Genomic DNA, 27,579 nt, shown 5'->3' on the forward strand with positions numbered 1-27,579 from the left:
AGCTTCAAATGGATTTAACCCATTTGGCCACCAGAGCGCCACATATAGCATGTGCCCAATGCTTGTTATCCCTTACAACATGCCTCCAAATGTCTGCACCAAAGAATCAAACTACATGATGGCCTTGCTCATCCCAGGTCCAAAACGTCCTGGAAAGGATTTTGATTTGTTCATGGAGCCTCTTATGGAGGAACTTCAACAGCTATGGAGGGGTGTTCTCACTCGAGACCTATATAGCAGCCCACCAGCTGATTTCTTTCTGCGTGCTGTTATAATTTGGTGCATCCATGATTATCCGGCTTTGGGCACTATGTCAGGGCGAACGACACATGGTTACAATGCATGTGTTCGCTGTGACAGGAATCCGCTGTCATATGAATACTTAGCAAGATCTGTTACATTGGACACCGACGTTTCCTTGCCAAAGACAAGCCACATCCTAGAAAATACCGAAGACATGTGTTCAATGCAAAGCATGAAAACCGTGATGCGCCAAAGAGGCTCACCGTCGATGAGTTGCAAGTGGAATTAGAGAAGGTCAGGCATATTACACCAGGAAACCATCCTGATAATGGTAGCGGGAAAAGGAAGCGTGGCAGGGAAGAAGAGAGATTATTGTTTACCCGCAGGTCCACTTTGTGGGACTTGGAGTATTGGAAAGATTTGGATCTACGGCATAATCTTGACGTGAGGCACATCGAGAAAAATATATGTGACAGCATTATCGGCACACTTCTTAATATTGAAGGTAAGATGAAAGATACCTTAAAATCTAGGATTGATTTGACACACCTGGGTATCAGAAAGGATTTGCAGGTGCAATATGAAGGTAAACCACGGGATATGGCACCAGCTGTGTACGTCTTGGACAAGGTAAAAAGAAAAGAATTCTGCAAGGTCCTGTCACGTGTGAGATTCCCACATGGATTTGCCTCCAACCCTGAAAGGAGAGTCAGTGCAGATGGAGACACAGTACAAGGGTTAAAAACTCATGACTGCCACGTCCTACTTCAAAGGGTTTTACCTGTTATCCTTAGAGGATTGGGCCGCCCTGACTTATACAGAGCAGTTGCAGAGTTGGGACAATTCTTCAGGGAACTCTGCAGTAGAAATATCAGGATAGATGCTTTGGAGCGTCTTAGAGACAAGATACCAACTATCCTATGCGACCTTGAGAAGATAAATCCTCCAGCCTTCTTTGATGTGATGGTGCATTTGGCTGTTCATCTACCTATGAGGCACTACTTAGAGGTCCAGTACAGTATGGATGGATGTAACCTATTGAAAGGCGGCTAGGCACTTTCAAGGGCTATGTTAGGAACAGAGCTCCCGAGGGTTCCATTGCAGAGGCCTACATTGCTACAGAAGCGTTGACATTCTGCTCAAAATACATTGAAACAGCTGATCAGCTTAGCAAAGACGTGGATGAAGACAATCCAGGGCTCAATGTTTTCGATTATTCTGTTCGAGTTACAGGGAAGAGTCGACAAGGGGACAAACCTAAAGATTTGGACAAAATGGTTTGGTATGTGTTGAATAACTGTCCTGAGATACTACCTTATATCAAGTAAGTGCTAAGTACTGCAGCTTATACATCGTAATCTACTAAACTTGCAGCACATTCTTATATATTTAGATGTTTGACGCGATCACTATGTTGTGCAGCATCTACAAAAAGGAGTTACTGCTGCAAAATCCAAGAAACATTGACAAACTCGTTATGGCAGGATTTGCGAAATGGTTCAAGAGCCATGTAAGCTTTTGAATTGCACTGTCAGTTTTTTTAATATATTGAGTACATAAGATGATCAGCTTGTCTATTTTCTAACCATAGGTTAAGAAGATGCGGGAGGATGGGCAGGCAGTTGATGATGCCCTTTACTCACTAGCAATGGGTCCTAATACTCGGGTAAGACATTATGAATCTTGCGTTGTTGGAGATGTGCGCTACAACACCTTGCACGAGACGAAGGCAGGAAGACACAAAACAGTGCCACCATGAGCACGGATACGTATGACAAAGAGACAACTGAAATGTATGCTAACATAACAGACATTGTTCAGATGCAGTATATCTCCAGTTTTGAGGATCATCGGTGTATGGTTCTGTTGTGCTGTCGTTGGTATAACCTGTTTTCCAGGATCACAAAACCCATAGCTGATGATTATTTCAAATCCATCAAGGTCAAGGCGGCGTACCAGACCAACGAGCCTTTTATTTTGGCAAATCAAGCAACACAGATATTTTTCTTGGAAGACACATTTGCACGTAGCGATGACTGGAGAGTAGTGCAAAGGTTTGAGCAGAGGAATTCGTTTAATGAAGTTGCACAACAAGATGATGCTTACACTTCTCCTGATGTACAAGATAACACAGATGTTCCTAATATCTTTGAGAACCATCACGTCAATGACACCGGCGAAAAGATTGCCTGTCGTGTTGTGGACATACAAGAGTTGATCAAAAAGAAGCCAACGTTCGAGGACGTTGAGGACGAAGAATAAGATGACACCATGGGGAATTACGATTCAGACTGATACACATGGCGAAGATGTTGACGCTGCTACTGCGGATGATGATTACATTGCTTTTGTCGTATTTGCCTGTCAGAAGATGTTTTTATCTACTATGTGAAATTGTGTTTGCTATGACAACTGAAACCTGATGAACATGTTGTTTAGTATTTTCCTGTGAGAACGTTACTTGTTATGTATGCTGATTTGTGTTTGGTGATTGTATGACTAAAATATGATGACATTGTTGTTTAGTTGTACTCATATTTGGCTGTGAAACTTGAATATGATGACATAGTTTACTGTTGGACTGCAATTTGCTCGACGTCTTCGAATGAGAACAAAGCTGACCCGACAGGTCCTCTGCTAGTTTACTTATTTATTATCAAAAGGGCCTCTGCTATTTATTTATTTATGAGCCAAAAGGGGATACCCCCTGATTTCCGTTAATAGAAATCATTAGATGTTCAGAACACTACACCCAGCCTGCTACACAGGTTTCATTCATTACTAGTTTCAGCAAAGTGCTCATGTCATAGCCACTGAATACATCACGAGTGCTACATACACTGCAAATAAAGAGACAATCATCCTACAGAGCACATCAATTTTGCCCATTATCTTCACAAGCTCTTTCATTTCCTCATTGCTGTCAAGGCCGTTCATCAGCTGTTGCTTGGCCATGATCAGAGGAACTGCATCTTTAACCTTCTGCTCTGCATCTTCCTCTTCTGCCGTTCCTTCAATTACTTGTCCAACACCCCAACCTGCTGGTATTGGGATTCCTCGGCTAACCAAATAATCAGCGCAGTTGCACTCCCCCACATCAGCAACTTCCCAGAAATACAAATCACACGAATCTTCCCTTTTCTGCACGAATCAAATTGAAAGATCATCAACCAAACTATTAAAAAAATCAGCAACTGAAAGCAGCAGAACAACACTTAAACATATTATTACCCCATGATTCGGGCATTTGTAGAAGACTCGGCCAGAGTTGAGGATTGTGGTTGAGACGCGACGGGTGACTCTGCGTGATTTGCAGCAGTGGCACCACACCAACGGCAACGGGTTGCGATGAGCAACCGGCTGCGGAGCGCGTGCCGGCGGGGGTGTGATGAGACCCACAGGCGATGGTATGGGTGGTGACTTGGCGCATATTTGGTTGTTGCCTGCTGAAGAGCAGGTGGACGAGCAGCCAGCGGACATGGTTGCCGCGGCCAGAGCTTCTGATGCTAGGCGGAGTAAGTAGAGAAGAGGAGAAGCGAACGTTAGATATGTCAGTTTCATTACTTGCAGAGTAGCATAGCACCATATATAGTCATAGTCTAGGTTTGCATTCGAACCAGCTATAGGAGCACGTCTCTCTTTTTTCTAAAACTCAGCAACGTCTCTTTACTGGTACACTAGCTTGTTTTGTACGCCTTCTCAAGTCTTTGATTCCTCCACCTGACATCTGGGACCCATCAGAAGGGTCTCTGTATTTCACGAAAAAAATATGCCCCCCGCTGACAGGTCGGACCCACTAGCTATCTTCGCACGCAAGGAAGTGTCTCCTTATTATGCACAAAAAATGAATATTCCCCCTGCCAGCTGGAACCCAGCATCATGGGAGGCTGACTTGTGGGCCTACCAAGTTGACGGGGATGGAGGGCTTTGTCAACTTAGTCAATATGAATGATTCTAGCTCCAGTTACTGTACGATGTTCATCCAATGGCAGTAGTGCTTCTTCAACCTCTGGTATTCTTGCTCCAGCCGCCCAAACCAGCGCCGGTCGTGCCCTGTGCTCCTGCCTCCCGTGGCCGGCTGTGATGCCGCGGAGGCCTCACCGCCCCCTACTACTCCCACCGCTCACCAGGCCATCCCTCTACTCACCCACACCCCTGTTATTCTGCGGCGACGGCAGCCTCACACCGCAGCCGAACCAGAGAACCCTCGTACTCCTCTCCGCGCGGGCATCCACTGCCGCGTCTTCCCCGGCTCCGTGTCGTCCCCTTCCTAGGCCTCGCCGTCGTCCACCGCCTTGGTACTCTCGGTGCGGCATGGTCAATGTGGTCAACGACCGACTTCTATCGGAAGAGTAATGTACGTGGAGAGGCTGACAGCTGGGTCCACGGCCACAGCTCAGTTTTTTTGCTATTTACCAAGTAAGTCGCTTTGTCAGGCCTGTTGGGCTGCAAATCTTTCAAGACGAGGAGAGCTTCATTCGGCTGGCCGAGAAAATGGCCTACCAGTAATGAGAAATGGGATGTACATTTTTAAAACACATCAAACCGGCAATTAGTTTCAAATTTCTTTTTTTCATTTCAAGATTTTGAATTGCATTAATTTTTATGCGTGGACAATTTGTTGGATTTTATATTGATATACATTTATTTTTAAAATCAGTTTGAATGTGACTCCAAATTTCGGGATTAAAAATAGTTCGGACCGCACCGAAATATGCAAAATTTCATATAATTTTTTAACCGTGGCCACAATATGGGCTGTAATGCCAACAAAAAGAATATGGGCTTCAAAAAAACCTTAAGAATTAGCAAATGGGCTGTAAATTATTAGAAATAATGGTAGATGGGTTGTATGCTGTTTTCCACAGATTTGAGGCTTTCCTAAAAAAATAGGTTGACGCACAAGCAGTGATTATTGGATGTCCATCCAATGGCCGTCGTGCTTCTTCAATCTCTGCTCTTCCTGCTCCAGCCGCTCAAACAAGCGCCAGCGGGACTGCCTGCTCCCTCCTCCCCGCGGCCGGCTGTGCTGCCGCGTAGGCCTCACCGCCCTACCGTACTCCCATCGCTGGCCTAGCCATCCCTCTACTCACCCACACCTGCTGTTATTCTCCGGCGACGGCAGACGAACCAGTAAACCCTCGTACAGTCGTAATCCCCTCCGCGTGGGAAACAATTGACGAGTCTTCCCTACCTCCGTGTCATTCCCTTCCTAGGTCTCGCCGTCGTCCACCGCCCTGATGCTCTCGGCACGGCATGGTCAACGTGGTCAAGGAACGACTTCCATCGGAAGAGTACTGTACGTGGAGAGGCTGACAGCTGGGTCCACGGCAGCCGCAAGGAAGTGCCTCCTTATTACGCGGAAAATGATTATTCCTCCACCTGACAGCAGGGACCCACCGGACGGGCCACCGTATTTGGCGAAAAAACGTTTCCCCCCTGATTGCTGGGACCCACCGGACGGGCCAACGTGTTTCGTGAAAAAAAGTTCCCCCCGCTGTCAGCTCGGACCCACCGGAGGTGCCTCCTTATTACGCACAAAAAATGAATACTCACCCTGCTAGTTGGGACCCACCTTGGTGGGAGGCTGACTTGTGGGCCTACTAAGTTGACGGGGACGGAGTGCTTTGTCAACTTAGTCAATATGAACGATTCTAGCTCCAGTGACCGTACGATGTCCATCCAACGGCTGTAGTGCTTCTTCAACCTCTAGTCTTCTTGCTCCAGCCGCCCAAAGCAGGGCCGGTCGTGCCGCACTCTCCTGCCTCCCGTGGCCGGCTGTGCTGCCGCGGAGGCCTCACCGCCCCTACTATTCCCACCGCTGGCCAGGCCCTGCGGCGACGGCAACCTCACACCGCAGCCGAACAAGTGAACCCTCGTACTCCTCTCCGCGCGGGCTTCCACTGCCGCGTCTTCCCCGGCTCCGCGTCGTCCCCTTCCTAGGCCTCGTCGTCGTCCACCGCCCTGGTGCTCTCGGCACGGTGTGGTCAACGTGGTCAAGGAACGGCTTCCATCGGACGTGGACTGTACGTGGAGAGGCTGACAGCTGGGTCCACGGCCGCAGCAACGAAGTGCCTCCTTATTACGCGCAAAATAATTATTCCTTCACCTGACAGCAGGGACCCACCGGACGGGCCACCGTATTTCATGAAAAAATGTTTCCCCCTGACTGCTGGGACCCACCAGCTACATCTTCGCACGCAAGGAAGTGCCTGACAGGCGGGACCCACCTGGTCGAAGCGTACGTAGCGTTGTCATTCTGGTCGCGAACGTGTACGTACATACTGGTTGATGTAGAGGTGCGCACGTGTCGTAGTAGAGGCGCGCACGTAGCATGTACACGTACGTACAGCGGCCAGTGTGCAAGAAAGAAAATACGCCCACGTACGTACATACGGGCAGGGTCTCAAACGCCTACTCGCGCATACGTACGGCCAGGGCTCGTGTACATGGCTGGGTCGGAATGGAGAAACAGCATCATCGTCGTGTTCATGGGGAGCCAACCGGCTGGGTCGGAACGGAATGCGTCGTCGTGTTCATCGGGAGGGCTTGGACGGAACAGTCGATGGAAACGAGGCCTGGCGTACCGCAGAACGGAGGAAACGGCCTTGTGTTCGACCGGCCACGTTCGAAACGGGATCCTGTTCATCGGGAGGGGTCTGGCGTACCGCAAAATGGAGGAAACGTACCTCCTACGGTCGAAACGGGGGTCCTGTTGATCGGGAGGGGTGTGGCGTACCGTAAAACGGAGGAAACGGACTTGTGTTGGAGCGCTACGGTCGAAACGGGGATCCTGTTCATCGGGAGGGGTGTGGCGTACCGCAAAACGGGACTCCACGGGATACTGTTTATCTCCACCGTCGACCCCCTCCAGCCTCCACGGGCTACTGTTCATCCACCGTCGACCTCCTCCAGCCTCCACCTGCGACTGTTTATCCACGGGCTCCTGTTCATCCAGCCTCCACCGCGCGCTACTCCACCGGCTACTGTTCAACTAGCCCTCTCCATGGGCTCCTGTTCAATCACCCCTCCACGGGCTACTGTTCATCCAGCCCTCCACCGTCTACTGTTCATCCTGCCCTCCACGGGGTCCTGTTCATCCAGCCCCAACCGGCTCGATCGATCGGGGTCCTGTTCATCCAGAGGCAACACCACGGGGTCCTGTTCATCCACCCCCACCGGGAACTGTTCATCCAAACCCCCCCCAGCAACGCTCACTGTTCATCCAGAGGCAGTATCAATCGGCTTCAGTTAGCAGCACTAGCGAAGGAATCGCTCGATCGGGTTCAGTTAATAGCCATCGATCGATCGCTCGGGTTCAGTAACGCGTAGCCTGCAGTGCAATCGCTCGGGTTCAGTTAGATCCCAACGCCTCGCTCGAGTTCAGTTAGAGCCCAACGCCTCGCACCCACGCGCATGCGTGTACGAGAGAAACGCGCATCGCTCGGCCCTGACCACCCACCGTAACTGGGAACACCCCGATATTTTCCTCGCCCTCGCTTCTACCATGGTTTTTTCCGTCATGGACGGCCCAAAGAATGTCATGCAGCTGCGTCTCCGGCCCGCCCAGGACGAAAAGCTCATTTTCTGTCATGATTTTTTGTCATAGAAGTAGGACCCCACCACATCTATGATCATACCGTGTTTTGTCACAATTATCGTCATAGAAGTGTCATAAGTATGACAGAAATTTTTTTTGTTCGGCCCAAAATGTCACGGATGTCTTTTTTTGTAGTGTCAACGGGTCTGCAACATTCAGATCCGTATGTATCTTGCAAATCTCTATGTCCCCTTCCGACACTTGATGACGGATGGAATTGAAGCGTCTCTTGATGTGCATGGTCTTCTTGTGAAATCTGGATTCCTTTGCCAAGGCAATTGCATGAGTATTGTCACAAAAAAAATTCATTGGACCCAATTCACTAGGTATGACACCTAGATCAGATATGAACTCCTTCATCCAGACTCCTTCATTTACTGCTTCCGAAGCAGCTATGTATTCCGCTTCACACGTAGATCCCGCCACGACGCTCTGTTTGGAACTGCACCAACTGACAGGTCCACCATTCAATATAAATACATATCCGATTTGTGACTTAGAGTCATCCGGATCAGTGTCGAAGCTAGCATCGACGTAACCATTTACGACGAGCTCTTTGTCACCTCCATAAATGAGAAACATATCCTTGGTCCTTTTCAGGTACTTCAAGATGTTCTTGACCCCTGTCCAGTGATCCACTCCTGGATTACTTTGGTACCTCCCTGCCAAACTTATGGCAAGGCACACATCAGGTCTGGTACACAGCATAACATACATAATAGAACCTATGGCTGAGGAATAGGGAATGCCTTCCATTTTCTCTCTATCTTCTTCTGTGGTCGGACTTTGAGTCTGACTCAATTTCACACCTTGCAACATAGGCAAGAACCCTTTCTTTGACTTGTCCATTTTGAACTTCTTCAAAACTTTGTCAAGGCATGTGCTTTGTGAAAGTCCTATTAAGCGTCTCGATCTATTCCTATAGATCTTGATGCCCGATATATAAGCAGCTTCACCGAGGCCTTTAATTGAAAAATTCTTATTCAAGTATCCTTTTATGCTATCTGATAATCCCCAAGTGCAAAGAATCATCGTAGCAATTTTCAAAGGTGGAAGTGGTAAGTATGAAGTGTCGAACCCACAAGGAGCTAAATGTAAGATCAATATTCTCTCAAGTCCTATCTGCCACTGATACGACTCTACGTACATCGAACGTTTGCTTCCAACTAAAAACAAGAAATTAAAGTATCGAGTCCTCTTTACTTGCATACGCAAACAACCCCCTTACTCGGGTGTAAGGTTTTGTCACTCTAGCAACCCACTATAAGCGAATCATGAACATATTGCAAACCCTACATCGGGAATTCTTCACATGTGTGCGGCACAGAAGGCGCCATAGGACATCACCAAAATAAAACATACAACTCAAACCAATCTAGATCATCAATCAACCCAAAAAAACAAAAAAAAATCTACTGAAAACATCATAGGATGGCAACACATCATTGGATCATTGATTTGAGCAACCCCTCTCCGAGTGATTTGAGTTTAAGATCCACCGAGAGAAAAATCAAGAGCCCAAACTTAGACAGTGGTTTAGCATCACAGTAGCATGACTGAGAGTTCTTGTACCTATTACTCTTGAGAGATGCGCACTCTCTAGACGGATAGGTTTCGGCTTCGAGTGTTGAAGAGTTGTTGTCTTCACCAAGCCAGATCTTCAGCAACCAAAAGTCATTATGGTTCGCGAAGATCGACCGAAGGTTTGGAGATTGCCGACAAGGATCTACCATGAGTAAAATCAACCTGAGTCTGATCAGCTCTGCGTTGAAGGAGAATAGGGTGAAGAGAGTTTATCTTCCGTGTTAAGTCACAGACCCTCCAACCAGACGTAGTCCTTTGGCAGAAGGGTGAACTGCTCTACCAAATCAATCTGTCGCCATCAAGCACCACTGGTTCTAATTTCTCTACTGCTTTTCCTTCAGCAATTTATCTTCGTGCTTTGTGCCAATAGTTTGTTCGATCATTTCATTCTGTTTCTTATCTGCTTGTGCCTAGGATTCTCCTGTGGAATCTTTGCATAGCTTTTCTATTAGTAGGTACTATGTTGTGTCTCATTCTATTACATATGTTTGCATGTTGCATTACTCTCATCGTAGTTAAACATGTGATTCATCAAACTCATACTATTGTCAATGCTTTCATCGATGAATATGCTTCTGACGAAGAAGACTAATTAAGTTTATTTCCTTTGGTACTACTTCCGCTGCTGTGAGTGGGATAAGTTTCAAAGCTTTTGAAAGAAAATTTGAATCTCCCATTCACCCCCCCCCTGGTCGATATACTCTCGGTCCTAACAACGGCCGTGACTTTGGCGAAAGCAAAATCGTGCCTCTCGCGAAAGCTAATGCATAACTCTCGTGAAAGAAAAAAAAAGAAAACGTGTTTTTTTCGCAAAATTTTTTTGATCCAAAAACTAAAGAAGACCGGTGGAAAACCGAAACATAAAAAAACCGAAAAAATGTTTAAAAAGCCGAAAGCGCGTGCGAATTTTTTTTCCGAAGGAAACGCCCAGAGCGCGACACGTGGCGGGCGACTGAGAGCACTCCAGGTGGTGCCGATCGTTGTGAGGCTCCCAAAGAAGCGCTTATTAACTAGTTGCTCCCATGTTTTTCTCAAAAAATAAATTACTAATAATCTCGACGTACGTTTCATAGTGCGTGTTGGTCGACCGATTTCGTGTCGCTCGATCAACCTCATGGAGTAGAACTAGTTCGTCAGTATAAAGCGTGAACCGTACTAGGCAAGTAGCTAGTCTTATAAGCAACCAATGGCATGACCTTGCAGCCTCTATTCATTTTTATTTTTATATCTAGGAAATGACCTTGCACCTTCTAAAAAACCGTGAGTCTGCAGAAACTTCTGTCGCAATAAATCCATGGAAAGAAAGTTAAGTGCCGACCTTTTGACGCTTGTAACGTCAGGTCATTTTGTCTCTCCTTTTTTGACAGGACGATAGGCAATCCCCGCGTGCAGATAACGTGCCACTAACCATCTGGGTAGGCAACGTCGCAGTAGTGTATAACCGGAGCAACCGATCCGGTCGATCGGCCCGGCTGGCCCGATTCTCCACCGTCACACGGGGCGAGTACGAAACGTACCACGGATTAAGTGCCAGGAAGAAACGCAACGCAGGTGATCCGTCTTCTCTGCCAACTAACGTACTGAACTTGAGTGCAACGCATTACGAATTTACGATCGGCTCCGTACGATGAGCGAACGCCTCCTATAAATGCCTCGCCCTCGCCTTCGTTTCTCTTCACCCCAGCAAGGAGAACGCGCACCCTTCCTCTTCTTGATTAGCTCAGCGATCGGAGCCAGCCATGGCCTCCGGGATCGCCAGCATGTCCTCCTCTCTTGCGGTGCTCCTCCTCGCCGTGCTGCTGCTCTCCCGCAGCGGCGTCGGCAACGCGGCGCGGCACCTGGAGGAGGCGGCGTACCCACCGGTGCCGCCTGTTCTCCCGGCACCTCTGCCCAAGCCGGACGTGACGCCGTCGTTGCCCGCACCGGAGGTGTTGCCGAAACCGGGGCTGCCACCGCTGCCCACACCTGAGGAGCAGCCCAAGCCGGAGCTGTCGCCTTTGCCCGCACCGGACGTGTTGCCAGAGCCGCCGTTGCCCGCACCCGACGTGCTGCCCAAGCCGGAACTGCCCACACCTGACGAGCAGCCCAAGCCGGAGCTGCCGCCGTTGCCCAAACCGGAGGTCCCGCCGACGGTGCCGGAGGTGCCCAAACCTGACGTGGAACCGAAGCCGGAGCTGCCACCCGTGCCCAAGGGTGAGGAGCCGCCGAAGACGGACCTGCCGCCGCTGCCAACAGGTGAGATCCCACCAAAGCCGGTTCTGCCGCCTTTTCCTACAGGCGAGCTTCCGCCCAAGCCGGAGCCCGAGCTGCTGCCCAAGACAGACGAGCCACCGAAGCCAGAGCTGCCACCACTCCCCACCGGCGAGATTCCACCGAAGCCGGAGGTCGAGCTGCCACCCAAGACAGAGGAGCCCCCGAAGCCGGAGCTGTCGCCACTTCCGACTGATGACCTTCCATCGAAGCCGGACGTCGAGCTGCCACCGAAGCCAGACCTGCCGCCACTCCCTACCGGTGAGCTTCCACCGAAGCCGGCGCAGCCGCCACTGCCGTATCCTGCGGAGCCAAAACCATGATCACTCTCAACCACCGACGAATCCATGCATGGTCCATGATATGTTTGAGTCCTGTGTCCATTTATGACGAGCTACCGTGGCATGCCTGACATCCGTGATTTGTTTGTACTACGTACCTGCTGAGCTATTGGGAGTGTTTGAGATTGTATTTAATAAAGTGGATTTCGTGTGTGTGTATAGTCGGTCGTCTCTCAGATTGTCATGCCTTTAGTTAAACCGCCATCACGTGTAAAACCGTCATGCCTTTACTACAAACATGCTCCCTCCTTTCCAAAATAGATGACCCAAGTTGAGTCATCTATTTCAAAACGGAGGGAGTACTTATGTAATAGTTGTTGCAAACTGAGCACCAGATGGCTGGTCTCTTGCGATCAAACCTGCAGATGCAGGTTCAAGTTCTAGACTTGATATATGCAATCATATATTGTGAATTTATTTCAGGCTTTTCGACGATATTCATTCAATGGTATGGCATGCCCATCAACCATGAACCATCTACGACGACTTCGTCAATATCAAGATCTATCGGCTCAGGGCTCCTTGATTCGAAGGATTTTCATATGAATTTTGGAAGTTTAGAATCCTTAAGAAGTTTCTCTACGTTGAATGTTTGATCCATAGGATTATATCCTATAGATTTTTTTCTAAAGGTACTGCTTCACATTGGATCCTTTTCTTTTTTCTATGATGCAATCATACAAATCAAAATCCAGTAGAATTGAGATGGGCATGACATCCTAATCCTATGTTTTTTCTATTCCTGCGCTTTTAGAACCCTGCAAATTAAAGATGCCCTCGGTCTTTTAAAATGCTTATAGTGATAGCGTGTGTGTGTGAATGTCTGCATTATTGTGATTCTAAAAAAAACTATAACAATTGTCTCCCAAAGCCTAAACAGTTGCAGTTACCAAGTTTAGAAACCCAAATTATTATTTTCCTCGCAGAAAAAAGAAAGGGCGACGCTACGCGTCCGCCGGCGGATTATTTCGAAAGATCCACCACCTTAACAGCTGTTTGATCCGGCGCATCCATCGGCCCGGCTCTTTCCTCATAATTGCAACAAAGGCAGTGTTGCGAAACCGTTTGCACATATCTCGTGTTGCGGAAACTTTTGCAACAAAGATTTTGTTGTAGATTTTTTTCACATTAACTTTTTTGAAACATGTGTGTCGTTGCGGATGGACTTCTGCAACACAGATGATGCTGCAGAATTTTTTTCTCATCTTAATGTTTATGTAACATGGACGTTGTTGCGGGATGACTTCTGCAATCCAGATGATGTAGAAAAATGGCAGAGGCTCGCGTCCAGTGACGTAGGTCTTGGGCGGCTGATAGAGGCTGCACGACGCCCAATTAAACTTGTATCTGACGGCTGCGCGTGTGGCGCAACTACAGTCGTGATCACTCGGGTGATTCTAATCGTTGTTCCTCTTGCAACAAGGCCTTTGTTGTAAAATGTTCTATTCTCTAATTTTCTGCAACAGAACCCTTGTTGTAAAATTTTTTCTTCTCTAATCTCATGCAGCAAGACCCTTATTGTAAAACCTTTTCTTCTCTAATCTCATGCAGCACGACCCATGCTGCACAACCTCTTCTTCCCTATTTTTCTGCAATAAGACCCTTGTTGCAAAAATTGCAACAACATCTCCGCCGCACCTAATTTTCTGCAACAAGGTGCATGTTGCAAAAATTGCAACACATCTACAGCTGCGTTGCGCACTCGCGCAGTCATCGTTCGCTGCCACCGTTGCCACCATTTTGCAACAACGATGTTGTTGCAAGAAAAGATGAGGGAGAGAGACATGCGTGGTCAAGCAGCACACGTGTCAAACAAGGGAGGTGACGGACGCCCCGTGCTACATCTGGCGGCTGATTAGAATCATTTCCCAAAAAGAAAACCCGAATTATTTCGAAAATTTTGGGTTTTCTTCTCTCGGCACCCGGATAGCCCGAAGCATGAACAGACCAGCGATCAGCTTCTTTTTTTTCAAAAAAAGCATCACCTTTGTTTTTCCCAAATGTTAACGCCACACGTGTGGCACGAAGCAACATGGCCCAAACGCCCCCATTAGAGCAACTCCAACAGGCTGACCCAAACGGACGGCGCTTTCGTCCGCTTTTTTGTCCGTTTGGGTCGGCTGCCCGCCCGGCATCCGCCCTGTTTTTCATATGGGTCGGCAGCGCGCCCAACGCGCCGACCCATATGTGCAGGCGTGGCCGGCTGGCTGCCCAATTTTGCATTGCATTCAACATATTGTGAAAGAAAATTTAACAAACAAAATAGTCCGCCCAAATAAATAGTATAGTTTTACAGGCCAAATAAAAATAAAAATATTTCACATAGTTTTGCAAACGAATAAAAGAAGATACATCTATTGGTTGCCAACATGAGTCCACATATGCTCAACCAAATCATTTTGTAGTTGCACGTGAGTTTCCCAATCACGCATGTCTTCATGAAACTGAGTGAACTGCTCAAATGTTGCCGCTACTCCATGCTCAGGCACAACATTCTCACCCTGAAACTAAAAGCCTTGATCGTACAGACGTTCCGGGCGCTCGTCTTCTACGATCATATTGTGCATGATCACACAAGCAGTCATCACCTCCCATAGTTTCTGCGTGCTCCAAGTATTAGCAGGATACCGAACGATGCCACATCGAGATTGCAAAACACCAAAGGCACGCTCGACATCCTTTCTAGCACTCTCTTGCTCTTGGGCAAATCTTTTCCTTTTCTCTCCAACAGGGTTGGGTATTGTCTTTACAATAGTGGTCCACTGAAGATAGATACCGTCACCCAAATAGTACCCTTTGTCGTAGTTGTGGCCGTTGACAGTAAAGTTCACCGGTGGGCTGTTGCCTTCGGCAAGCCTAGCAAACACCGGCAAGCGCTGAAGCACGTTGATATCATTGTGTGATCCAGCCATGCCAAAGAAAGAGTGCCAGATCCAGAGATCTTGAGACGCCACGGCCTCTAGTATGACAGTGCAAGCCCTGACATGTCCCTTATACTGCCCTTGCCCAGCAGAAGGGCAGTTCTTCCACTCCCAGTGCATGCAGTCTATACTGCCAAGCATCCCCGGGAAGCCCCTGCTAGCATTCATCGCCAACAAACGGGCTGTATCTGCAGCTGTCGGCTCTCTCAAGTACTCAGGGCCAAACACATCAATCACAGCCTTGCAGAACTTATACAGGGACTCTAGGCATGTAGACTCGCTCATACGGACGTACTCGTCAATGAGATCATCGGGCACTCCGTATGCAAGCATTCAGATGGCGGCAGTGCATTTCTGATAAGAGGAGAAACCAATCTTGCCGACGGCATCCTCTTTGCACTCGAAGTAGTCATCATAGCCGACCACTCCCTCTCTAATACGGTTGAAATCATGCCTACTCATACGGAACCGGCGGCGGAATTTGTGATGTTTGAACAATGGGTTTGTTGTATCAAAGTAGTCCTTCCAGAGAAGGAAATGCCCACTCTCTCGGTTACGATTCAACGCCGGAAGGTGGCCCGGAATGGAGCCACGGAACAACGGCCACTGGTTGTTGATGTGGTGATGGACCAACACGGCAGCCAATATCTCCTCCTCGTCGTCGGAAGACGAATCGTCGGAGTCGCAAATGAAATTGTGGAAAAAGAACTCGTCGGCGGAGTCCATTTTCGTACCTTGGCAAACTGTCGAACAGCTTGCGGGCGTCGAAGAAGGAGACGGCCGGCGAGGGAAGACGCGGTGCGCACAGACCAGCTAGCTGCCCTGCCGGCGTCCGACGAGTGTGACGGCGTCCGACGAGCGTGCCAGTCGTATGCGGCGGGGGCGGCGAGGCGTCTTCTTGGTCGCGGGCGGCTGTGCGGTGGGGGAAGCAGCGGCGGGAACCAGTTTGCTCCCCGGCGGCAAAACGGCGGCGGCGGGCAACTGGGGGCAGGGGCGGCGTTGCTGGGCGGATGTGGAGGCGGCGGCAGCTGGAAGAGTCGCCGCAAAATTGGACGGCGGCGTCGGTGACGGAGGAGGCGGGGGCGAGGGTTGCTTGTTGGCCGGGGGGAGGAAGGCCAATGTGCCACAGACTAGCAGGCCCGGGGACAGGAGTAGGCGACCGCGCGCGCGTCAGTCCCGTGTCCGCGCCGACGCAAATCAGGCTAAAAAATGGGCCGGGAATGGGTCGCCCGCGGACGAAAAACGGACGCGCGTCCGTTTGGGTCGGCGCGTTGGGCCGCCTTTTCTGTCCGCGCCGACCCAAACGGACGACCGCGGACGAAATGGGTCGCCCCATTGAAGTTGCTCTTACCATTCATTTTGCCACGTCAAAACAGATTACATCAGCGGGAATCTTTTTGGTTTTCGGCTTAAAAATATTTTATCTCCTAATTAAAAAATCCAATTAAAAATCCATTTTCACCATTAAATCCGCCTCGACGAGATCTTCAAAACTAGATCTCATGTTGATATGTTTCGACGATTTTTTTAATCAAAAGTTGCCATGATGTTTACATTGTGGTTGCCATAGTGTTTATATTAAAGTTGCCATGTGGCAATTTTAGTTTATAGATCATAGTATTTCCATTACTTTGACCATGAAAATTATTTTTTTTATAAGCCATGGCAATTTGAAGTGCATGTATCATGGTAATTTTAGTTTATGATTCATGGCAAGTCTAGTTTCTTAATTCTCCGTTTTATATGATGTCAAAATTTACGTTTGTATGTAGAAAAAAAATAACTAAGCATATCATGGCAACTTCAGTGTAAACACCATGGCAATTCATGTGCAATAGACATGACAACTTTTAACCGTAAAAAAATGGTCCAAACATATTGATATGAGATCTAGTTTTAAAGATCTCGTCGCGATGGATTTAATGGTGAAAACGGATCTTCAATCGGATTTTTTATTTAAGAGATAAAACGTTTTAAAAACTCAAAATCTAAAAAGATTCTCACATGCATTCATGCGATGACGTGGCAATCTGTTCGCTTTAGAGACGAGTGGTGCGTCTCCCTTCCTATCACACGTGTGGTAGTTATCGACGTCCTTGTTTTTTTCGAGTAAGAAAAAACATCAGCTCTGCCCAGCAGCCCATAGTCTCTTTGGTTTTAGCCCAGCCCACCAGAGTAAAACACTCCCTTCCCCTCTGTTCCCCATCCCTACGGTACGTACCCTAGCCGCCAGCAGTCGCGCGCTCCCCGTGCTCCCTGCTCCCCGTCCCCCGCTCGAGGCATCGCCGTCCGTCGTCCACGGCCAGAGCAAGCGCCCTCCACCTCTGCCCTTTCACGCCAGAGCCAGGTTTCTTCTAGAACCCACGTCGAGGTTCGAGCGAGATGGGGTTGAGGGACAAGAAGAGGAACCAGAGGCGTGTGCTCTCGCGGCGCTCCGCCGGCCCCCGGACCGGCGAGGGCAAGGATTTCCTGGTGCGTGCTTTGCTCCCCTTCGAACCAAATCAAACCCCAACAGAGAGAAAACACACACGCACGCATCCTTTTGGTCGCTGTCCCTGACGCCGTGTTGTGAATTGTGATTGGCGCAGCCGCTGGAGGGGAAAGAGCAGAGGATCCGGGAGAAGCAGCAGCCCGAGGAGCCGGAGAACACGGCCACCGTCCTGTACATCGGCCACATCCCCCACGGCTTCTACGAGGACCAGATGCAAGGTCTGTCTCTCTCAGCAGAGCTCAGAGAAGCGCAGGGGGTGCGATGGGTCTGGTTCTGATACAGTCTTTGTTGGTTTGGTTGATTTTTGCAGGTTTCTTTCAGCAGTTTGGGGCTGTTAAGAGGGTCAGGATTGCCCGGAACCGCAAGGTATCGTATGCTGCGTTACGAGGTATCTGATGATCTGTGTGCTGTTTTCTGCGAGCATCTAACTTGCTGTTTGGTGGTATGTGTAGACAGGAAAGTCCAAGCATTATGGTTTCATTGAGTTTGAGAACCCTGAGGTAAGCACGTGCGTTGGGATATATCAGATTATCAGGGCACACTGTATGTTTGTTGCCTGCTTACAGATTCCTGGCATGTTCTTGGTATATCAGGTGGCGAAGATTGTAGCTGATGAGATGAATAACTACCTCTTGTTTGAGCACACTCTGCAAATTGCGCCTGTCCCACTGGAGAAAGTTCATGCCAAATTGTAATCACCATGACTGTGCTGCTTAATTCTGTTTATTTTTGCTTTTTGATAACAGAAACATAGCCTTCATCTTCTGTTTAGGAGTACACATTAATCACCACTAAATGAGGTCAATATATTCTTGGGCAAATGCTGTCTACTTTGTGTTTCTCTGTCATGGAATACTGTTTACCGTGACATACCCTCCGAACAGGCTACATACATTTACTTGATATTACCTAGGCTATTTCTTCCACTGCATTGCACAGCTAGTAATGATGCAAGCTCATTGGGGTAACATAGATTGGTGTTGATACTTTCTGATTGCTTTATGCAAACTGTAAGTCATGTTAGAAATATATATCAGTAGGCATAGTAAGTGATATGTGAATGTCAAAACTAAATTATGAAGTCAAGGATTTGTGACAGTAATATGAATTGGTATATATACCACTGCATTGATAAGTGCATAACTGAAGCATTGATGGCAATCTCTTGCAACTTTGCAAGAATTTGCAAGCGTCTTGTGTTAGATTTCATTTGTGTGCCTGTATTTATTATTGAATCCTTGGTTCTTTTTGTGTACTTAATACGGTGGTTGCAGCAACTCTTCTACAGCACTCGAGTTTTGTTTCCCTGTACTTTCGTAACATATAGCTGTACATAGTTGCTGTTTCTTGCGTTTTGATTAAAATGAGAACATAATTCTTACTATCTACAATGTCCATATCTTGTATCGCTTCTAGATGGAAAGGTGTGCGGAAGGGATTTGTACCAGTTGACCGGGTAGCAATTGAACGGAATAAGCTTAGTAAGGTAATTGCTAACGACAACTGGAACGCAAAAGTTTAACGCTGTAGATTAATATTAGCTGTTGTGTTACCAGGATAAAACAGTAGAAGAGCATAAGAGGATGCTTGAAGGAATTGTAAAGCGGGATGAGAATCGTCGCAAAAGAATCAAGGCTGCTGGCATCGATTATGAGTGTCCACCCCTTGTAAGTAACACTTTGATGCTGTTCATTGATTTACTAAATCTATCTTAATCAGATCTGAAATAGCTCAGCAATTCGCCACAGAATTGAAATGGTATTAGGAAAATTTCAACTTCTTTTTTCATCTTTGGCAGAAGGCATGCATTTGTAGTTTTCTAGAAGCCAATTTTGCCATGTGTTACTGTGTAGGTCCTTGATAATTAGAGTACTGCTTGTTTATTCTTATCTACATTTGCTTGCTGAAATAATTTATGTATTAGCACCATTGTTCGTCCCAGACTTTGCTTAATCATATTATGAGCTGTGCTTCAATTGTTCTTAACGGATAAACAGTTGATATTGATCACTAGTACATTAGCTTCTGTTTTCTAGCTTTTTTTTTTCTGCTTCTATTGTGTGTGAGGTAATAACAAAATATTTGCCTGCTTGCTAATGCTTTCTTGGCTATACAGATTGGGAGCGTTCAGCCTTCAGCTAAGAAGATCAAGTTTGATGAGGATTAGCTATACATAATGCAGATGGATATCCAGTGGGAGTGACGGGACTGCTGAGTTAAACATGGCTGGTCTATTTTTGGTGAGGATGAGATGGCGGTTTCGTACATCTGTTTTGCATCATGTCTTCAGTGGATGTTGTATTAGGTAAGTGACTGATGTATGTTGGTGAAGAAGCATGAATATGTGGTGGAAAATGAATGACTTTCTTCCTTACCTGCGTCACTATAGATATTTTACATCCTTCATCTGTCAATGCAGACGCACCGTAAAATTAATGCTGATTCATGCCATCGCTGTTACCTCATAGTATTGATGATATATAGAAGTTTGACTTAAAAAAGTACACCATATAATTTGGAATGGGGAGAGTAGTTATTTTATATACACAATGTTTTAAATATGGATATCGGTAGTTCTATCATCTCTATCTCTGTCTCTACCTAATAATAATAAAGCATGGAGGGTTCGTCCGTCGCCCTTTTTTGCAAAAAAGTCCTTTTGTTGAAATCAATCCGCAGTCCATCTTTAAGTCATGCCTAACCATTTTAAAATTTTCTCAAAAAACCCCCTGACGTTTCAGGTAATCAACCCGCCATCCATATTTAAGTCATACGAATCGTTTTTTGTGTTTTAACAGAAAACCCCCTGACCTTTCGGTTAATCAATCCGCAATTTATCTAAAACAAAATTATCCATATCTTTTAAACTGTAACTCCGATTTGAACATATTATATATGAAATTTGATTAGAAAAATGTGTAGAATCTAAATATGCTGTTACTTTTAGCTGTTAAATATTTCTAAACTATTAATTTGGGTGCAAACTTAATCCATAGTGCACGGTCCGTTTTTTCTTTCGCACTGGCGGCGATCCAAATTGCAAATAAACACACATTAAAACCAGATTGAGAGGGAAAAAATATTGATAACCACGCATGCACAACTCTGGAAAACCTGGCAGGAAAAAATAACATTTTTCTCATCTTATTCTGAGCGATTATGTGCGTGCGAGCACGCGCGCGTGCTTGCGTGTGTGTGTGTGTGTGAGAGAGAGAGAGAGAGAGACGCCTTAGGACTGACCACATTCAAATGTGTTTTTGTTGTGTGAGCATTGAGACCATCGCCGGGAACACAAATGTGATGCCATTTTAAATAAAGAACGTCTACCTATCAGGGTCTCGAGTCGTGGTTATTGGCTTAAGAGTATTTTTTTGGTCCCGTTGCAACGCACGGGCTCTTTTGCTAGTCATTAAAAATGCTTAATCATGAAATATTTTCATGCGAAACTAATTATGTTAATTTCTTTTTAACATAATAGTCGGTTTATATGTCGATAGTCAAAGTTAGAGAGTATGGTTGTACATTTTTAGAACATTAATTGATAGATATGTAAAATTTACCACATGTCTTACTCCTTAGCAGTGGCGTAGAGGAAAAGTAAATCACATACGCATAGAAAGTAGAAAAAGAAATCAGGTTATTGTCCGTGTAAGAATAATTACAACTTTTTATGTAATTACAGCAAAATCAGCAAATTATTGCCTCTTTGTCTACAGTGGATGCGTCCACCTGCAAGCCTACATTTCTATTTCCTCCGTTCCTAAATATAAGTCTTTTTAGCGGTTTACTATAGACCACATACAAAGCAAAATGAGTGAACCTATACTTTAAAAGGCGTCTATATACATCCGAATGTATTAGAATCTCTAAAAAGACTTATATTTAGGAACGGAGGGAGTATCTCTCATGAAATTGTAACTCCCCAAACCACCTCCCAAAACTTAACTCCTTCAATCATAAATTTTTAGGACAGTCGGTCCCCTAAAAACTACTCCCCAAACCTTAATTTTGCACAACTTTCAGCATTCAAACATGATATGAACTTAACAAATTGATTAAATATCACAATAGTGCACAATTAAACATCACATAACTAAACATGGTGGAACTAACATAAGCTAAACTTGATTAATTTTAATTACATCTTAGCTAACCTAATTTAAGCTAATCGCCAGAGGGGGAGATGGCAATGGGCTCCTTCCCCTTGTCGGAGCCTGATGCCCGTCGTCATGCGTGCCCTTTGGCGTGGCCTCATCGGCGAAGGGGTTTGAACCACCGGCATTGAGATATGTCTTGAACTCTGCTCAATCCCGTTGCTTGGTCGCACACGTGGCTGGGATGGCGATGACAGTCGCATGGCTTTGGAAGAGGCCTCGATCGCGAGGTGCTCCTCGAGGACCTCGGAATCAGTCTACATGGCGGGGAGGGGGGGGGGGGGGGGGGGGCATAACCTCGTCTCCTCATGAGGCCATTTACGCCTCGTCGACTATGTGCTCATCGAGCACCTCCTCCTCCATGTTGAGTTCCCGCTCGTCCTCGTCCCATGGTTCGAGATCCATGGAGTAGGGCGTCGTCAAGGTGAAAGGAGTGCGTCAGCGACTGGAGAACCGCAATTGTGCGCAGAGGACGATGAGGATGCGGGATACAACCCCACACACCACCATGGAACCGTCGCCGGCACAGTGACTTTGCAGTGACCATCACACGAAACGGTAAGAAATATAAAATATAAGCCTGTTTTATAGCATGAGTAATTAATCGTTATTGTTACATAGAACTAGGTCACTGGGGGAGGAGCCCAGTGGGCAAGGTGTGGCGGCCGCCACACCTTGATTCGGCACCATTTTTTTTTATATAAGCATACACTTTTTCTTCATGAGAATACCTAAGCATATACTGCTTGTTTGTTTTAGATCACACTAGATCGATTCACCCAAGCAAAGCTAGACGGAAGCACACAAGTTAGATCAGAAGCAGATAAGCAGGCAACTTGATTGATGTGCTGCATAGCACATGCACATCTCACCCTGTAGACGTACGTGAACCAGCTCGCTTCAGCTGCACCCCTTAAAGCATCTACAACCGGACCTTTCAAACCCGCCTCATACGCTCGGGCAAGTCGTTCGGTCACTGCTCGATCACGATTTTTTGACCCAGGCGGGCTTCTCAAACAACCCTCAAACGTTCGGGCTAACCGGCACCCCCCATATCCAACCCAAATATGAGGCAGATATGGGACGCCCAGGCACTCCCGCCATGTCGGACCCGACAACCCGACCCTACCCCAAATTGCACCAAATCCACCCCGAAGACCATGCCAGATCCATTTGCTATCTCCTCTCTTCTTCCTCCTCCGCGCCGTCCGTCTCGCGCTCCCACGCCGCGCCCGCTCCGCAGCCGTTCTCAGGCTCTCCGCCGCCAGCTCCGGAAGAGCGCTCCCGTCCTTGCCGCGGGGGACGTCGTCACCGGCCTGGACACCACCGTGGTACGTCCGGCAACTTCCGGCTCCTTAAGATGACAGTTCGCCACACCTTAATTTTTTTTCGTCCTCCGCCTCTGAACTAGGTAATTGCATGTGTGTTGCACCGAGAGCATAATTTGCACTCCCTCCATTCCACAATGTAGTGCGCCCGCGCTTTACGAGATCCAAGTTTGACCATAAATTTAACCATCGAAACTGACTGCGGCGGGAGCAAAAATTATACCAATGTATTATGGAGTACTAAAGAGCGAGTTGTCCAGCTAGGGAAAATTTGCATAGTCTTTGTCTGTGTGTTTCATCTGTGTTTTTTCTTTTAGTATGTACTGCACACGACTGTGATATATGCTGTCCCTAATTTCCAGACCGGGTTACGTGGAGCCCCAATCAACCACAACCACCGCAAATGCAAGAAAAAAGCTCAGAAGCGTCCAGGCTCCACATCAACAATAACCAACATGCTTCCATTTTCAGCATCTCAAAATAAGCGCACGGGGGTGTTTCCCGACCACAGCCCCTGAAATTTACTTGCATCAGCCGTTCGCCGGTGAATGGTGACCTAACACCTGCCGTACCACGACGACCATGCGCCAGTGGCCTGACATGGCGGTACGGCGACGGACGCTCCTACGCGAACGCGTGCGGGCGCAATCCGTCAACTCTGACTGATATATGGCGTCTTCAGGAGATCAGCCGGATCGACCTAGATAGTTGCCGCTGAGCTGCCGAACCGACCAATTTCCGAATCATCCCCAAAACAGTTGCGTTCAGGCTCGCTGTGTAGCCATATCTTTGTTCAGGTTAGAGATTGAAATGTATCACCGACCATATCTGGTACACTCACGTCTCAATATTCCAAACTAAGTTAACCACACATAACTAGACACAAAACAGAAGTAAGTAAACAACCACCGGTTCGTCAAAAAATAAACGAACAGCCGAAATGCAGGTGATCTGCCAGCTAACCCACCAAAAGTTTCAGTCAGGCTACTACTGTCTACTGAAAGTTACATGCATATGCATGTCTACCCCCATGCAGCGATTTTTCCGTTTTGATTTTGGAGTTTTTTTTTTCGTTTTGATTTTGGAGTGCTATAAATAAGGGCCTTCTCCTATCTCCAAGACATCACAGCAACAAGTTGCCTCTCTCTGATCGATACACATAGACAAGAACACCATGCCGCACAAGAACACCATGGCCTCCCTTGTCTTCCTCATGGCGCTGCTGCTCTCATGCAGCTCCATGACCAGCGCAGCACGGCACCTAGAGGAGGCCCTGCCCAAGGAGTATCCACCACATCCGATCGTCCCGGAGCTGCCAAAGCCCCAACTCCCGCCGCACCCTGCCGTGCCCGAGCTGCCGGAGCCTGAGCCACCGCACCCTCTCGTGCCCGAACTGCCACACCCCATGGTGCCAGAGGTGCCAAAGCATGAACTGCCACCGCACCCTCTCGTGCCCGAACTGCCACACCCCATGGTGCCAGAGGTGCCAAAGCATGAACTACCACCGCACCCTGCTGTGCCCGAGCTCCCGAAGCCTAAAGTGCCGCATCCGGCTGTGCCCGAGGTGGCAAAGGAGCCTGAAGTGCCACACCCAATCGTACCAGAGGTGCCAAATAAGCATGAACAGCCGCACCCCATGGTGCCCGAGGTGCCAAAGCATGAACTGCCGCCGCACCCTGTTATGCCCGAGCTCCCCAAGCCTGAACTGCCGCATCCGGTTGCCGAGGTGCCAAAGGAGCACGAACTGCCGCACCCCATCGTGCCAGAGGTGCCAAAGGAGCACGAGCTGCCGCACCCTGCCATACCAGAGTTGCCGAAGACTGAAATGCCACACCATGCCGTGCCAGAGGTGCCAAAGGAGCCCCATGTGCCGCACCCTGAGGTGCCAGAGGTGCTGAAGGAGCCCGAGTTACCGCACCCTGCTGTGCCAGAGGTCCCGAAGCATGAAATGCCGCCGTTCCCCAAGGCCGAGCTGCCCCCGAAGCCCGAACTTCATTTTCTGGAGCCAGAGGCCAAGCCATGATCGGACTAGCTACATCCGCACAGTGCCCGTCATCTAGGTATCATTGTGTGTGCATGCGTGCGTGCGTGCATGTGTGTGTGTGTGTGTGTGTGTGTTTGTGTGTGTGTGTGTGTGTGTGTGTGTGTGTGTGTGTGTGTGTGTGTGTGTGTGTGTGTGTGTGTGTGTTGTACATGTCGTTAGACCCCGCACTCTAGTTCTTGATGAGAGCGTTATGTCTGAGTAGTATTGCATGGTGTAGGTGCTCAATCTGTTCTTTTTATGTATATGCACCATGTATATGATATGCACATGAATTAATATGTTTGTGTTTGGAGTTTTTATATTGCAGTTGTGTTTGGATTTACTTATGTAGTACACCACTAAAGAATTCTTATGTTTTTGCTATGTTATGCGCATCAAACAATAAAATTGCTTTTTTTTTGTAGTGGCAGAGAAGGCCCAAGAATGCATGTTTGATCGGAAGCATGTATAATATAAAATAACGAAGGCTCTAACCAAAAGCTAGCACTGGTTCATTACAAAAAATATATTTCTAGGGGTTTCTTACATATAAGAGAAATGAAATAGCGTTAGCATGTGTTGCTGGCATAGCCTACTTTTTCTAAACCATCGTTAAATCTTAAACAAACTACCCGCTTCATGTCACAAATAAGTGATGCTTTGGACATTAATTGATAGTCCAGAACGACGTTGAAAGCTTGGCTGTTTGTGTGACCGGACTCTTCTCCAAAGTTTGGCTGGATGGTTATGTGCAGTTCTGGGCGAAAGCTTGGTTTTCGACAGGGGTCAATGCTAGTGATGACGGCGTTATTTTCCTCATTGAAGGCGTTTTCCAAACATTCTGCTCACATTGGTGCTGGTGATCTAGCTTGGCCAATGCGTAGCAGTGTTGTTTACCTTTTTAGGTTTCGCCCTAGTTTCCTCAATAAATCAGGTCATTCCGTAATTTTTTGCCTTTGAAACCGACAGAGCACCTGCTTAGCTAGTAAAAGTAAAATAAAATAATTATATTTTCAAAATAAGTTTCAACAAATCTATCTAAAATGATATCAACAGTCAAAGTTTTAACAACCTTTTAGACATACGTCCAATATAGTACTATGGGTGATTTTATTTCTCAAATAAGTTTTTTCGTGGATATTTTTTTATGGGAACATTTTTTCCCAGAAGTTCATGCCAAAACTGGAAGGGGGGCGTCAATTTTGCTATACAGAGTAAATTGTTTTTTTTCTAGCCAAAGTTCTTGAGTTTTATAGCTCATGATTCATGCCAAGTGGTTTTGTGCGAGAAATATTGGATGGAAATCAAGTTTTATTTTCATTCAAGGAACAAACGAATGAGAATTTTTATTTTGCGGGCAATAGATTTTTTATAACCTATCTTATATCCACATATCTTTATAACCATTGTCGCAACAACTAAAAAAGTGTGCAACGTTATATCGTTATGCCAACATAATAAAAATAAAAAATCTCCATTTAAGGTACTTAGAGCAACTCCAACGGGCCGACCCAAACGGACGGCGCTTTTGTCCGCTTTTTGTCAGTTTGGGTCGGCCGCCCACCCGGCGTCCGCCCTCTTTTAGATTTGGGTCGGCAGTGCGCCCAACGCGCCGACCCATTTCATGACCGCGCGCGCTTTAGATCATGCCAGCGGCCATGTCGCCGCCTTGGTTTTGGCGCTCCAGCGCGCGGGAAAGGTTCGCGCGCACGGGGGAAAATCGGCCTAGCACGCGCTGGTTTTGGCGCTCCATCAAGTGAACAGGGTTGATGGAGTCGTACTTGTCGTGATCCAAATCACCGATGACCGAGCGCCGAACGGACGGCACCTCCGCGTTCAACACACGTACGGTTGGGGAAGACGTCTCCTCCTTCTTGATCCAGTAAGGGGAGGGAGAGGTTGATGGAGATCCAGCAGCACGACGGCGTGGTGGTGGAAGCAGCGGGGATCTCGGCAGGGCTTCGCCAAGCTCAGCGAGAGGGAGAGGTGTCACGGGAGGGAGAGGGAGGCGCCAGGGGCTTTGGGTGCTGCTCCCATGCGCCTCCCCACTATATATAGGGGTGGAGGGGGCTGGTTTCTTGCCCTCCAAGTCCATTGGGGCGTTGGCAAAGGTGGGGGAAAGAAATCCCATCATTTCCCTTCCCACCGATTGTTATCCCCTTTTTTAGGGATCTTGATCTTATCCCTTCGGGATATGATCTTATTCCTTCTAAGGTGGGATCTTGTTGCGCCTTGACCAGGGGTGTGGGGCCTTGCCCCCACTACCCACGTTCATGTGGGTCCCCCCATGCAGGTGGGCCCCACTTCGGAACCTTCTAGAACCTTCCCGGTACAATACCGAAAAATCCCGAACATTTTTCGGTGGCCAAAATAGGACTTCCCATATATAAATCTTTACCTCCGGACCATTCCGGAACTCCTCGTGACGTCCGGGATCTCATCCGGGACTCCGAACAACTTTCGGTTAACCGCATACTAATATGTCTACAACTCTAGCGTCATCGAACCTTAAGTGTGTAGACCCTACGGTTCGGGAGACATGCAGACATGACCGTGACGACTCTCCGGTCAATAACCAACAGCGGGATCTGGATACCCATGTTGGCTCCCACATGTTCCACGATGATCTCGTCGGATGAACCAC

The 27,579-nt window shown here is 47.5% G+C and overlaps 2 protein-coding genes across 2 annotated transcripts; both read left to right on the top strand.

Annotated features, from left to right (window-relative positions):
- The first annotated feature begins 17,092 nt into the window (after nucleotides 1-17,092).
- Nucleotides 17,093-19,804, top strand: LOC109768809 (uncharacterized). Its single transcript, XM_020327536.4, has 8 exons — nucleotides 17,093-17,411; nucleotides 17,528-17,648; nucleotides 17,741-17,796; nucleotides 17,883-17,930; nucleotides 18,024-18,121; nucleotides 18,847-18,916; nucleotides 18,987-19,097; nucleotides 19,547-19,804. Exons 1-8 carry the CDS (start codon nucleotides 17,322-17,324, stop codon nucleotides 19,595-19,597), a joined length of 645 nt encoding a protein of 214 aa, XP_020183125.1. The 5' UTR covers nucleotides 17,093-17,321; the 3' UTR covers nucleotides 19,598-19,804.
- Nucleotides 19,805-24,027: 4,223 nt separating this feature from the next.
- Nucleotides 24,028-25,255, top strand: LOC109768808 (uncharacterized). The gene has a single exon (XM_073508226.1). The coding sequence runs from the start codon at nucleotides 24,087-24,089 to the stop codon at nucleotides 24,933-24,935; it is 849 nt and encodes a 282-aa protein (XP_073364327.1). The 5' UTR covers nucleotides 24,028-24,086; the 3' UTR covers nucleotides 24,936-25,255.
- The last annotated feature ends 2,324 nt before the right edge of the window (nucleotides 25,256-27,579 follow it).

Source organism: Aegilops tauschii, chromosome 2 (genome assembly GCF_002575655.3).
Source record: "Aegilops tauschii subsp. strangulata cultivar AL8/78 chromosome 2, Aet v6.0, whole genome shotgun sequence".
Lineage (NCBI taxonomy): Eukaryota > Viridiplantae > Streptophyta > Magnoliopsida > Poales > Poaceae > Aegilops > Aegilops tauschii.

Excerpts from the sequence above, each read along its gene's own strand:
- LOC109768809 (XM_020327536.4), top strand. The coding sequence starts at position 17,322 with ATGGGGTTGAGGGACAAGAAGAGGAACCAGAGGCGTGTGCTCTCGCGG. Across the intron at positions 18,122-18,846 it reads GAGAAAGTTCATGCCAAATT|ATGGAAAGGTGTGCGGAAGG; the intron begins GTAATCACCATG and ends TATCGCTTCTAG. Across the intron at positions 18,917-18,986 it reads AACGGAATAAGCTTAGTAAG|GATAAAACAGTAGAAGAGCA; the intron begins GTAATTGCTAAC and ends TTGTGTTACCAG.
- LOC109768808 (XM_073508226.1), top strand. The coding sequence starts at position 24,087 with ATGCCGCACAAGAACACCATGGCCTCCCTTGTCTTCCTCATGGCGCTG.